The sequence below is a fragment of the Anastrepha obliqua genome, chromosome 5, assembly GCF_027943255.1.
Source record: "Anastrepha obliqua isolate idAnaObli1 chromosome 5, idAnaObli1_1.0, whole genome shotgun sequence".
Taxonomy (NCBI): domain Eukaryota; kingdom Metazoa; phylum Arthropoda; class Insecta; order Diptera; family Tephritidae; genus Anastrepha; species Anastrepha obliqua.
Window position 1 is genome coordinate 103,111,424 of NC_072896.1, and position 15,357 is coordinate 103,126,780.

General features: G+C 37.1%; 1 protein-coding gene across 2 annotated transcripts in view; it reads right to left on the bottom strand.

Annotated features, from left to right (window-relative positions):
- Positions 1-15,357, bottom strand: part of LOC129248432 (uncharacterized) — a 66,422-nt gene continuing 51,065 nt past the window's right edge. Inside the window, exons 6-7 of one of the 2 annotated variants that reach the window (XM_054887973.1) lie at positions 3,361-4,693; positions 1-467 (exon numbers count right to left, since the gene is read on the bottom strand). In XM_054887973.1, coding sequence (XP_054743948.1) covers positions 4,401-4,693 — 293 coding nt within the window. In that variant the 3' untranslated portion in view covers positions 1-467; positions 3,361-4,400. Of the gene's footprint in view, positions 475-3,360; positions 4,694-15,357 lie in introns of both variants that reach the window. The other variant, XM_054887974.1, reaches the window with a different exon arrangement.

A 15,357-nucleotide genomic window follows, 5' to 3' on the forward strand; every position in this document is an offset into this window, starting at 1 on the left:
AATAACAAATCGTATGAAATATGCAACAAAGTGAGGCGATAGAGTAACACCAGCTTAGGAGTTTTCAACCTAAATCGATGTTTGGGTCCAAGCATGGTTAGTTAGTTAGGTGAGCTGACAACCCAACAAGCCATTAACACTTACGATCCTCAAACGTTAATCCTCTTGGCTAGCAGTGATGAAAGGTCGTTTTTTTTCTCCTCGACAAACTTTAGTAGTCTTTTAGTTCTTTTAGTGATGGCTGTTTGCTAACTTTGAAGTTGTCTTTCCCCAAGTATAGATACTATAAAATCTTTTTTTCAACAAAGCCCAACCCACGCTTCATTTTCCGCTAAATTGGATGAAAGGCGCTCCTCGAAGTGGATCAGCGAAAATATGGAGCTGAATAATATAAGTCTGACTCTTCTGACCGTAGCCTCATAATTGAGTCCATGAAAAGAGTACTTTATAAAGGCATCATTTTAAACCTGAAAGCTATAAAATATTTATCCGAAAACATAAGAATCTTACACATTTATAAAACTTAAAACAGGGAATTTAAAAGATTGTTTTTTATGGCTTACAAAATTCTAATTTGCTCATCCGACTGCTCAGAATTTGTGTTAATTTGCAATGAATATATCTGAGAAGATTCCTGAATTGGTAGCCTTGGAGTCAAGATATTTATATTATTTTAATATATGTATTTATCTACTTACAAAGAAATGTCCCCAGAAAAAATATACTCCCCAGGTAGCGCTGGTATAGAGAAGCTCTAGAAAATATTATATGATCAGACTTAAGTCATAGGTGAAATACCATTTGTATTAACTATCTAATCATAACATCATCCACCGTAGCCAAATTGGTTGGTGCATATCTAACATTCGGAAGCGCATCGACTCGAATCTCTGTGCATGAAACAGCAAAATGCTAGAAAAAGTTGTTTTCTAATAGCGGTCACCCTTTGAGAGGCAATGGGAAGCCTCCGAGTGTATTTTTGCCATAAAAAAGCTCTTCAAGAACAAACATTTGCCATTCAGAGTCGGCTTAAAACTGTAGGTCCATCCATTTGTGAAACAACATCAAGACGAACGCTACAAATAGGAAGACGAGCTGGGCCAAACACCTAACAGAAGTATTCTAGCCAATTATTTGTTTCTCCTTTTTTAATGAATTGACATACGTGAAATTTTTTTTGAAAACTCAAATTAAAACGTGATTGATGGGAATTTGTTAAGTACTGTTTTTTTTCTGTAATTTCTTCAAAGCCTTAAATTGGAATTTAAGTGAGCAATTGACGAAAAGAGGAGGCAACTGGTATAAAAAAAGTGTGTTGATGACACTGGTAAAGAGCTTCCAAAAATTACATTTGTCTGGAAGCGCTTAATGATTATAAGTAAGACTGCGTTTATACAGGTAAACATTTGCTGTTTCAGCTCGTTAATTGTGATGCTCATGATCTCTCAACATCCTTTGCCTTGTCGTTCTTTTCTGTCTGACTAAAACAATTGTGACATATCCGACTAACAATTGCAAGAAGTGTGAACACGACAGGCAACACCAAAAAAGAATTCGCAGGGCAACAACAAAAGTCTCCCAGTGTGAACGTGGTCTAATTAAACGCGGTTCAAAGAGAGTTAGTAGCATTGAAAATAGTGAATTTATGAGGTATAACCATATTCGCTAGCAGGGAATCTTGCTCGATAACTGTTTTGTTGCTTTAACATGCAAATTTCTCGTCAAGTGAGCCAGAGATAGCGAGCAGAGAAGTAGCGAATCGATGGCGCCTATAGTTTGTGTAATACAATAGAATTTACTATATTTTCATAAAAAGGGTATTGAAATTAAACAAAATGAATAAGTTGTCAATATTGGTCAAGAAGTCTCTGAGCTATGCAAAATGCTTAGGGAATGTGGGAGCGAGGGAGCTATTAACATATTTTTCGATAGTCAAGCCGCGATCAAGGCTCTCCCGAAGTCATGGTTTGTAAGTAAGTTTATGCAATTTTTGTAGAAAAGAACCTTCCAGCTGGTATTAGCTTCAAAATACAAAAAATCCTATCAAAGTGGACCATTCTGTACAGAGTTTTTAACATACATACGCAGATTACGGAAGAAAATAAACTAGTGACGTTAGCTGGCGCTAAAATCGCGAGATTTATGGAAATCGATGATTCCTTTTATCTATGCGCGGTTTTTTGGTTCGCATATGTCCCGATAGACTTAACACTTTCCATTTTTTGTGGAAATGAAGGGTTAAGCATTTATTCGGAAACAGGTAAATCAAGGGAATTTAAACCTGCGCTTTCGATTTAGCAGTCAGATTTTTATAAGAAACGCTGCATGTTCGGACCTATGGGTAAACATTTACAGAGAAGAAGAGATTTATGAGAGTTTGAGTATATTTTAGAAAATATTATTGGAATTAGTTAAAGTATTTCGATATAAAAAGGTAAATATAACCTTGCGGAGTCTGGGTTCCTGGCCATAGCGACATTGCGGGAAGCTGCGAAGCGGATGAACCCGCCACGCAAGGAACCTGTGAGGTAATTTTAACGCGAAAGGAGAGGATTGGGATCTCCTTGATCACCTGCGGTCTACTCCTGGAAAGATGGTTTTCGCGCCCACTCGGTGCGCGCTAAGCAAGTACACAAACTTGTAACGTCGCGAAATCCTTCTGGACACGTGTGGATCGAAGGTATTCGAGCGATCTTCGGAGGTTGACAAAATCTCAGCTCTCGAATTTCTCACAGGATACTATCTGCGAGGAATACAACTCAGCACCTTCCCCTAGTTATATGGCTCTAGCGCGGCTAAGATATAGGCATCTTTGTTCTCACTGCTTTGCTACGCCTGCTGATATAGAAGGCCTTGGTTGACGTTTGTGATCTGCAAATACTCAACCCCCCTTCTTCCCACTATCTCTCTTCCTCTCTTCCCTTTCGTCCCATCGGTCTTCCTCCACCTTACTTTCTTCGCATTGGCATCACAAAGGATGAATTTGATTTGTTCGTCCAAGTGTGTTTACTCTTTGGGCAACTAGTTTAACCTAACCTAGGGGGAAAAATGTAGTAAATGTCTGTCACCAAAATTTGATAAATTTTTTGAGGAACTGTATTTACATATTTTGAATTTTTCCAAATGCTCTGCATGTTTTTGTATTTGCTTATTGCCTGTTGTTTACCAAGTAAAAACGGAAATATTTATGGGCTTTACTTAATGTAGAACACGCACTTGTTTCCTTTGTTTCCCTCCGGAACACATTGCCTCATTTATTTTTATTTTCTTTATTTACTTTATTTGATACGATTTGAGTTTCTTTGTTTTTCGCAAATTTTTGAATTCCCTGTTTCACTCCATTCCATCCCAATTACTTACCTCACTCCCGAAGGCAAGCAATCAGCATTCAAAATAACCAACGTCCATAAGGACAAGAACAACAGAAGAGGTTATTGCCTAGTAATCATCGTGTCTTCAGCGCAATGTAAGTCAATACATACGCGCGCGACAACGTCTTCCACCACTACACGCACACTGTTATTGCGACCAGACAAAGGAAATACCTCAATGATACTTGTTGTTGGATGTGTAGCTGCCTTACTGCTCTACTGACTGCCTCGCTGACTGACTTACTGGCTAGATGATTGGTGGCCAGCACAACCTTAGTTATTTGTTGCGGCGTCATCTGGTATTATGTTTCCCAGTGCATGTCGCTGCAGCAAACTTCGCTGTCGCTGCCACCAGTAGAAGCTGTGTGCGCAAATTTCTCTCATGAAATACCTCAGCGCTGAAGAACAATGCGGCAATAAATTGCAAGCAACATGCAACAGCTTAGGAGGAGCGCAGCGGCGGTGGCAGCCACAATAACCGTAGTGTGATGCCACATTACAATTAGGCGGCTGGGCGGAGTGCTTGGATGGTGTGATGTGGTGTGCACGAGGGAAAGCTAGAGAATTCATGGCAATTGCGGATGGTCGAGACGCTAATGAGGATGCCAGTAATCCTGTTGCGAATACTCTAGCTATTTCTAATGATTACGCCAATATAGCTGTTTTTGTTGCTGTTATTGCTGCCATTGCTGGTGCTGCTGCTGATGTTGGTTTTGATGAGAAAGTTGCAACTGGCACTGACAAGTATATTATCCGGTATGCAGAAGCTGGCACCTGACATATCTAGTATTTTTATTGTTGCTGTTGTTGGTGCAGTACTTGTTATCATCGTAGCAGAGGTGCTAGCGGCTGTGGCAGCAATGATGTGAGCAAAGGCATGGGGGGCAACAATAACGTCCAATACAGCTAAACTTGTTACTAACGTAACAATAAAGCAAAAACAAAAACAACAACAATAAAAACAAACAACAACGTCTGCTGCTTGAGACATTGCGAAGAATACAACAAAAGATGTTGCAATTGGAATTGCTATTGCTGATGCTGATACCGATTGTTTTGTTGTTTTGCCTGCTGCTTCTGATGACCATTCACTGCTTCTTTCTTGCACTGCCACCGACACACTTCACAATTAGCGCGCATCATCGGTGTATCTGCTATTGTTCTCGTTATTAGATTTGCTCTTGTCATTAGTGTTTTTAATATTATTGTTGCCACCAAAAGCATGAGCATCATATTTGTTCTATACTTTGTTGCTATGATTGTAGTTGTTGTCGTGCACAATGAGCCGGCACTGCTTTTTTGCATAGCTGCTGGGTTCTCATCTGTAATTTGAAAGAGTGGAAAAGGAAGAAAAATAAAAAAAGATGAGTTGGAAAAAAAATATTTATTTTTATATATATAAATGTGTGCACGTACGTTAGGTCGGGGCGGTCTGCATTAAAAGGAACCATTTCCTAAAATGCCCCTTGTTGGAGTGCCTACTTAAAGTTAAAATTTCCGCCCAGCCCCCCTTAAACCAGTCAAAATCATTTTATTTTCAAAGTCATTTGATTTATGATTCAATTTTAAAGTGGAATATTTCGTCTAAAAAATAATTTCGAGTAATAGAGCTGCTACAAACTAGTGGGCCCATTGCAAAACTTGATATTAGTTTGGGAAAAAGAAGTCCATGATTTTTGTGTAAAACTTTTGAGCAAATGGTTTAAAATTGTTTTAAGGTCGATCTTTACCTCCTGGGCGATGCTTCGACTAATAACATGCCGGTCAACTTCGATTATTTCTGCGATTTTATCCACATTATCGACATTTTTTTTATAAAAATTGCCTGAGTGGAATCGGTGAAACCAAAATTGCACGTAATTAACTGTTACAGTAGCGTGACCATAAACACTGTTCACAATTTCAGCGACCTGGTTTGCATTTTCGTCTTTATCAAAGAAAAACTGTGAAATTTACCGAATTTTCTCTTTGTTGACTTCCATTGTTAAAACCCTGTAACTCACAACTGAATGGAACACACAAACAGCAAAATATGTTTTTAGTGTTTTGACAGCGATCATAAACTTTAAATTGTTTGACCAATACTTTACGAGATATTGATCACTACAGCCATCTACCGAGAAAATTATAGACTTCTTTTTCTCCAAAATAATATTTTGACGTGAGGAGTGCTTGGTAGTGTAGAATTCAAAAGTCGACAATTCGAGTTTCAACACATTGGCTCTAATAATCACCTGGTTGGTCAGCGAAAGCATCGTATTGATGGATCATCCGCAACAAAGCTTCGTAGCCCATATTCATGAGAACAATAATGTGTATACAGATTTTTTTTATTATTGATAAATAATTATTCTATTCTATTTTCAGCTATGACTGGACCAGATGAACAAGTTGCGAATATAAAGGCGCGTTTTGAGTGCTCCGCGTATCTATTCAGCTCTCTCGAAGCGCTTGAAATCTACTCGCTTTTATTTGGAATCCGAAGGATCATAACAAACAAAATGTTTCTTGTCATAATTTCAAAGCCAAGGCGATTGATGATCGACAATATTTGAGAAAAGGAGCGCTTTCAATCGCGTGATCGCATCCAGATGGAATAGAATACGTCAGTTGACTACCAGGATTGTTGATTATTTCGGTTAATTTTAAAAGTGGCGCCATTGTGACGTCAAATCGACAATTTCAAACGAGAACTTGAACAAGAATGTTTAGAGAAGCGACCGACTGGTTTTCATCATCATCAGTATTCCCTTTATTTTCCATTGCAGCATAAGGCCTCAATAAAGACCTCGATTTCCTATTGGTCCCTGCCTATCAAACCTAATAAATCGTAAGCTTTCACTGTTCTGGACTCGCATTCGTGTTTTCGGTGCGAATACAAATTTTAAGAAATGAAATTGAAAAAAAGCGAGCCAAGAAGCACCGAGAGAATGATAACTTCTAAAACATTCAGGCTGAAAAGCCCATTGAAATCAAAGTTCAGGAAGGTAAAAGGGTAGGCAGAGATAAAGAATAGGATAAAAAGAGACAAAGACGGAGATAGAGGAGAGAGATAGAGATGTGAGAAATGACCAGATTCTTCGGCAAATCTGAAAATATCCTCCAGTTTGAAAGAACTAATATTACTAATTCTCATGACATCGGCACCCAAAATTCGTAGCCTTGCTTTAATAAAGGCTTCTAGAAAATGCTCAGTGCTATGTACCTCCTTTAAGCAAGACAGACAAATCAAGTCCTCAATAGTAATCAAGTGCTAACCTCTTCCGAACCGAACATCTATTCTACCAAGTTTTAGAAAAAAGTTGTACAGTTTTCTGTTCGGGATTGTCACAAACCACTTTGCAGTTCTGAAGCGTTCTAAGCTAGACCATCGCTCAATACGTAAATTGCATACATAATCACTGATTCAATTCATGATTCCTGCAATACTGATTCCGAATATTGGCTCGGATCCCTTTGGGGCAACCGCTGATCCAATTCATTCGCAATTTCATTGTCATTCTAGAAAAATCTTTGAGATTTACTTCGCATTCTCCAAGGGCTCCAGTGCAGCTTGACTGTTTCCCAACTGTTTCTCGCTCCATCTCCTCTCAGTTATCCATTCTGCTACTTTGAGAATGGCAAAAATATTCGTTTGGAAAACAGTTGCCATTCCTGCCATAGCGTAATGATACTTATTACTATTGTTTAAGTACCATCCGGCTCCAGAACCCATTTCATTATTGGACCCATCGGTAAAGAAAATGTCCGTCAAATTTCTTTGAATGCACTCTGGATTGCTCACACGATTTGGCATAAAATCTCCTTCCAAATGAAACTATGGGCGTAAGATCGCCCTTATTAGCCGAAAACAGTAGATATTGCTCGGATAGCGTCGAAAAGTATTGTGTTTTTCTGTCTCGATTTTTACTGAATTTACGAATGTTTTATCTCGGGAGCAGTCTCGAAATTTCGGTACTTCATTTAAAATATAGCATAACTTCAAATGACAAATATTTTAATAAGTGATCGGGATAGTAATAAAGGTTCATCTCGGGACCATTCTCGATATTTCGAGACCACATTAAGCATATACTGAGCTTCTGATATCAAAAATTAGCGTTAATATTGGCATCCCCATCTCGTTCTGTATAACTTTCTAAGATAATGTTGACCCGGGATTAACGATTATCGCTAATGTTAGTACCCTATCTCGTACCATATATATGTAGATGTGAATATCCTTTTAACACCATATGGATCTATAGTATTCTACTAATATCGATCAGTGCACTCAATCATTTCAACTTTTACGCCAAAGTGGAATTTAATCTTCAAAAATTTTAATTTCCATCATGAATGCTCTTATAAAAAAAATTAACTTAAATAAAAAAATATAATTAAATAATTATTTCAGTAAGTGATACATTTTTTTGCTTAGAATATTTCATATCATATTTCATATATACCAGTACTATATGTAACTAATACTCAAAAATGTATTTACACATAGAAATTGGATCATAAATAAACAACTTACGAAACAAACGCCATTTTGACCCCTTAGTGGAGCTTGAATGGGGCGGAAATTTCGTTGACGCTAAAAATTTCGCGAAGTAAGCTTTTCAACTAAGTGTGGGGGATTATACATTTTTTTGCAACACAGCCCCTAATGTACATAAATACATATGTATGTATGGTACATGTACAAATGTAAAAAATAAAAATAATACAATAATAAAAACAAAAATAAAATGAATAATCAACAACTGACGAATGAGCGGCCGAAGCAATGGCACCGGCATGATTTTTTGTATGTATATATGTGTAGATAAATAACATTATAAAATGCAAATGTTGCGCATAAAAATCAACAAACGGGCAGACAGCCAGGCTACTAAAAAAAAGCAAACAATTTAAAAAAATGAGCAGCGCTAAGGCTGTATTGTGAAAGGACAAACAGCGTTGAAGGCATTTGTTTGCTTAGAGCTTTCGAGATGCCAGGGGATACAGTGCTGGAGATAATTGTAGGAAGAGGGCTTCGTTTAATTTATTTATTTTTTCTTTTATTTAAAAATAGGAGGTGGAGTCGATTGTACGTTATGCTGTAATGTTTTATTTAAAAGGCGTCGCATAATAAATAAGCTGTGGTTTTTTAAATTAATTAATAACAAAAAAAAAAAAAAAAGAAATATTAATAAATAGGCTACTGGGTGTGGGATTGAGTCGGACCTTTTTTGTGGATGTTGCTTGCATCTTGGAAAATTAGAGAATTTTTTATTCAAAGGAGACAGTTACAATCATCGTTCTTCTTGCAGGAAAATTCATTTATATATTTATTTAATTATTAACAAACAGAATGCTTACAGACTATGAGATAGAAAGATACTTCAACTTTTAGATGTATGTATGTAATGCTAATTTATATAACCAAAACTATGTAATCAAAATTAACAAAATATTTAATTTTAAATTTTAAAAAATTCAATAAAAAATGTACACCTATTATGCTGAAGCACAAAATAATCAGATAGAATTACATAAGTCTAGTGAGTAAGCCGCTTAGAGCAGGGATTTGCTGTCCAGCTAAGCTCATATACCAGCTAAGCTCCTCTACCACCTAAGCTTCTCTGCCTTTGACCGCTTTGTACAGTGTGATGGTATATTCTCATCAACAAAAATCATTTCGTGTTGACTCATTTGATATTCTCTACGTTTTTGGAGCTTATCACATTTCAATGCGATTAGTTATTAACTTGTAACCTAACCGGAGTAGGTCATATTAGAATTAAAAAGAAAATAAAGCCATGAAAATGAAGGCACTCACATATTGTGGGTTTGGTTAGTTGCAAGATATTGAAAGCGAAACATATTAACCAAAAGAGAAATAAAAATAAATACAAAAATAATTAAAAATAAATAAATAAATAATAAATAACAAATTTGTCATATAGCATTTTACATCTGTCAATTTACTCTTTACTCACAAGTCATTCGACACACAATGAAGTTTTTTACAATGGGAATACTCGAATATCATGTATAAGTAATATTGCTTTTTTTTGTTTTTATTTTTTTACTTTTTATTGAAGTGTTATAAAGACTTAAATAGAATTCATTCTATTACATCTAGTTTACACTATCAGGAACTATTTTACTATAAAATGCGACAGTATTTACATGAAATACATGAAATTACATGAAATATAACTGGAAGACAGCTGACAGAAATTAACATCTGTTTAACAGCCGTTAGTTTCTGGAACAAGATATTTTAGGTTTTTTGTTTAAGTCCGGTTTTAATTAGTTTATGGCTTGAATAAAAGCTATTGCAGTTGATCCTGAAATATCTGCTATTTAGATATGAAGTAAATATGTCCGAAAACTCCATTGGAAGCAAGATTTTAAGCTTATGGAGTAATCCGTCATGTTATACTTTGTGGAAGGCCTGAGCAATATCGAGAAATATAGAAGAGCACTCTTTCTTTTTTTCGATTACTTCTTCTATCACGTGTGTGATCCTATACACTTGTTCAATTGTTGAGTGCTTTACTCGAAATCCAAATTGGTGAGTAGGAATAAGGCGTTTGTTTTCAATCAAAGGCTTTTACCGCTGTAGAATTATTGTTTCGAGTAGTTTGGAGAATATATAATACATAGATGGCAAGGAGATAGGACTGTATGATAACACTTCATGGGGCTTTTGCCAGGTACATTGGCACATATTTTAGCATGCGTTTATAGTTTTTGTTAACTTAGTTAAAATTTTTTGAGGAAAGATTTAAAGAGATTTATTTCACGCTTTGTCTCAGGAGGCGAAGACAAAATGAGCTGGTTTTCAGGTTGATGAACATCTGTAAGCAGTGGTGCATAATGAGCTTCGTGTGGCTTACATGTTTTTTTTTAAATGATCAGCAAAGACTTCCGTTATCGTTCTTTGCACACAAGATATTGAGTTTTTTAATTGGAGAGTTTTGTATAGTTGGTCTTTTGAGGTATTTTGTAGATTTTCATCGAAAGTAATCAGTACTTTTTTCCGCTGTCAGTTCCTTTATATACTGATTGAAGAATGCATTTTTTAGTTTATTCATTTCTTCATTTCTTCATGTAAGAAATTGAGTAATTTTTTTTGTGTGTGAAGTAATATAGGGATACAATTCTTTGTTTGGGAAGATTATCAGCAACAAAAATTAGAAAAAAATGCTACAAGCGTTAAAAAATCGTTTCCTTAATTCCCAAATGTGTGCCCATCAAAGCATTTTGGAATCCAGCGTTAAAAATTCAACAAAAACCTGCGGAGCCGTATTTGGCAGAGGTTCTGGAAAATCACTACAGAGATATTATAAAAAAATATTGGAGGAACATTGAAATAAGTTTATTGGTGTTGAGGGAAATTACATAAAAAATAAAAAAATAAATCATTTAAAACTTTACTTTCTTTTACCTTTAACTTTTTAATCAACCTATAGTACGAATATACAAAACTCGGCATGATTAGAGCAGGGGAAAAATGGACCGTTGCGAAAAAGAGAACAAAGTCATAAATACTTTCATTTGGTGCATTCCAGCTTACGCTATCTGTGGGGTATTTTTTAAGAAATTGAGAATTTAAAATGATAAAACAAAGCAGAAATATTGTTGGAATGAATTTTTTTATTGCTTGTATTGTATAATCGAATAGATAATTTCGTGTTTTATTTTTTGAATATAATATCCGGCATATGTCCGCCTTTGACAGTATCAAGTGGTGCCAATCTGGGGAGAAGAGGTATCCCTGAAAATTTGTTGCACTTATATGGGAGACTACAGAGACACAAATTGCTACGTCCTTCATACAGGAAAACTGTCGGACCCTTTTCACGAGCTTAGCGGTGTACGACAGGGCTGCATTTTGTCACCAATTATCTTTCTTCTTGTCGAAGACATCTCAAGCGTTGCCTTTAGCAACGAAAACCAACAGAGGGACATCCAATGGCAGATTAACAACACATGCGTCAGATATCTGGCACATGCTGCTGGCACCTCTTTGCTCACATACTCGTACAAGCTCTGTGACCTCAAATGGCTGGCACAAACCATGCAGGAGAAGTTTGAACCAAATGGCCTCAAAGTCAACGCCGGAAAAATGAAAATGCTCATCTCAATGAGACCATATCGGAAGCACTGATAGTGAGTGTACAACAATTCGAAACCGTTAACAAATTCTGCTACCTTGGTTGCATGGTCACCGCGGATGGCGGTTCTAAGGTGGATGTCGAATATAGAATTAGTAAAGCTAAATTAGCTTTCGGCATCATCGCTCCATTGTGGCAAAACAACAGTATCAGTCTATATTAGCCGTTCTATTATATGGTTACATCATTTGGAAAAGATCATAAAGCGCCTGCAAACTTTCATAAATCGCTGCCTTCGTCGGATTTTGCGAAGTTTCCGGCCTCGGATTACAACCACCGCTGAGTTGTCTCGCGCAAGCTAACCAGGTCAACGTTGCATCAGAAAGCCAAAAAAAAAAAAAAGAAATGGCAATGGGTTGGCCACACGCTAAAGAAAAATGACGACATTTTAACAAACTGGTAGAGAAATTCACAGACGCGGCGCTGAACAGAAGCTGAAATGAAGTCACTTGGATTATCGTGGAACACATTAAGATCCCTAACACAAACCGTGTCCGTTGGCCAAGAGCGGTGTTTGACGCCCTATGTTCCAAATAGAAGTAAGAGGATCGCTTATATATATATATGTACGCCCGCCCCTCGAGCAGTCCAATTTTTTACAACTTTTTCCAATAAATCTGACCATATAGCGTCCATCACCATTATCATTAGCACTACAGTCTTATGCATACCATTGCTTTCACAACACAACTACGGTTCCCCATTCCTATTAAACCTCTACTAGGTCTTTCCAGTTTGTGATCTCTATTTTCCGCAACTCGGCTGTGATCCCACCAACCCAACGTTTTACAATTTGGGACGTGCTTCAGTCATCTGATTCTTGGATTTTTATATAGCTTATTGTTTTTCCATTAGGTATAAATGCGTCCAGCTCGTGATTGTATCTCATCCCATATATTCCTTCATCTCACTGGAAGGGAATAAACAGATATATTGTTAGCAGCATCTGTTTTTTCAAACCTTAGTAGTTGGTCGATGTCTGTTGTTTTAAATTCCCATACCTCGCTGCTGTATTGTAGTATGGGTCTTATACATTTTGGAAACAAAAATTTAGTCAACTTTGCTCGATAGTGGTCGCCATTCACGCTAACGGCAGTTCCTTTCTCATTTGAAAAGAAGTAAGAGCCGCTGATGCCGCTAGTGCTTTACAGAACTTTCGAATGGATTTATTTTTTTCAAAGTTCGGGAGCGTTGTTGTGGTAATAAACGAGTGATGATGACTTGCCAAACATTTCTTTACTGTCAAAGCATAGTTATCGATATCGATAGTTCTGATGTAGCTAAAAAAACACCCGATATATGCAAATTCCGGTTTCATAAGTATTCAACTTAAGTCACTTATTTTCCGATAAATCCTCGTAGTTCTTTTGACAATAAATTTGCTTATTGATTTCCTCTTCGATTTGAATTTACTGGAATTGTATGAAGTTATTGAATAATAATTCGCCACATTCCCTTTAATATTTAATTGACATATCGCGCACATTGCCACACACAAATTCCACATGCATTCCAACAAATTTACCACTGATTTATATGCGCTCATATCTAATTATTATCACTTCCTGGCGTCTGTGTTGAGGATTGTTACACATATATACGGTATATTAACTCACACGTGCACACAAAAGAATGTATGAATAAATTTAAATGGAATACAGTATATAAGTTAATGACACTTGGCAATCTACTCCTACTAGGCGGCAGTCTTAAGCATAGTCATGATCTTTGTATGGTGTAGCGAATTTTATAGGGTGATAAAAATGCAAACAAAGCATGAAATTGGAACAATGAAAGGCACGATGGCTCTTAGAACATCAGAAAGAAATTTTAGCAGCGGAACACACTTACACATTGAAACATATGTATGTAACAAAAACACTACAGGGTGGTTTTACAGAGGAGTTCTCAATTGAGACGCCCTTACTCGATGCCCTTACAAATTAATATACTATCTGCCTATTCTATACCATTCGATGTCTATCTTAGCTTAACCTAATTTTTAAAACATTATAAGCGACACTTTGCTTCCTTCCAGAAGATCTTCAGTCAAGATATGACGCTAGCAGTGCGGCAATAAGGTTGAACATCTTAAGTAAGTAATCAAGCATGGGCTACGGCTACGGTAAGATCTTAACGCACAGAGGGGGAACGAGACAATGAAAAGCAGGGCGTGCCCATCCACGTATACACTACGTACACAGATGGCACAAAGTTTGAAGGTAGGTTGGGCGGACGTGTACATATATTCCGAACATCTGGGGATTTTCCTCAGTTTTCATCTTCCTGATTACTACACCGTATTTGATTTTAAACTGAGGGCAATAATAAGCGCTGTGACAATGGTGCAGTGTGATGCGATACCTGAAGAGGATATCTAATTTTCACTGATAGATAGGTGGCGATGAAATCCCTTACAAAGAAGTCGATAACCTCTAAGATGGCCATGAAATGACGCAGATCTCTTAACGAGATGGTAGAGCTATTTCACTCCAATATGACTTCCTGGCCATTGCGAAATTGAGGGAAACTGCATGGTCGATGGACTTGGCTCCGAGTCGAGTGATGAGTACACAGACAATGACAAGGTATGTCCTTCCAGTCTTGTTAGGTACTTATTTTTGAGAAATTTGTAAGAGTAGCAATTGAAAGACGGCGTAATGAACTCATCAGCGGAATCGCTCGACAAATGTGGTCGGCTCTCAATGATAAACGCACAGAATCTGTGCTAAGCCGAAATATGCACAATTTTAGCACACTGATTTCCGTAATAATGGGGTACTCCCTAATAGGCAGACATGTTCTGAGATTTGCGAAAAAATTGTTTAAGTGAGGAATGGGATGATATCGCACCTGCTGTGCCATTGTTCTGCTCTATCCAGATGTGGATCCACCATTTTAGGTAAAGAATTTTTTAATGATTTGGTAGATCTAAGTACTGTGAAAATGAGGGATCTTCTAAAATTTGTGAAAAGTTCACTCTTATTTCTCATCTAAAACAAGTTCTAAGGATAAGTTTCCCACACGGCATCACAATGGGTAATGAGCCTGTGTGTGCTCTTTAATGCACAACCCCTACAATCTAATCTAACCTAACTTTTCATTTCATTTTATTTTAGAGATGTTGGCGATTTTGACACTTTCTTCTCAGTTTTTTCTCCTGCAATCACTCAATCAGCAAACGAATCGCTTTATGCTTGAAAAATATTGTGAAACATTTCAACGTCGAATCCATGAACCGACCCCGGTTGCTGTATGCAAGTTTGTACAAAGAGTTTATCCCAGTCTAGGTTAGAGTTGATCAATACTCGTGCTCTTCTTTGATGGGTACCGATAAAAATATGCTATCGGCTATGACCGTGGGTGTGCAACTCAATCTAAGAACAGCGCCAGGCCATCGATCTGAGCACATCATCCATAGGAGATTTTACATATTTACTCACCAGAGGGGACAATTGAAGACAAAAGAGCACTCGCTTCTTCAAAAGTTCCTAGTTTGAGCAAAGATAATTTAGAGGTTAGAAGCTACAAACCCAGATTTTTCTTATCGATTGGCGCGATAACCGCTTACCCGATTTTGGCAGAGTTTAACCAAACGCCAAGTAGAAAAACCAAGTGGCAGTTTGAATTGGATGTGGATTTAGCTGACAAATTGGCTGCTTCATTCTTAGTTAACAAAATTTCCTTCTAAGAGACTTGGTAGTGTGTTCAGCATGTGATTGACAAGAAACCAAATTACGAATTAAATTTTTAATTCCAGAATATCAGAACAGGTGGTCCAGGGAACGTAGTGCTTCGGACGGAAGGTTAAAGGTGAGTTAATGTCTGATAAT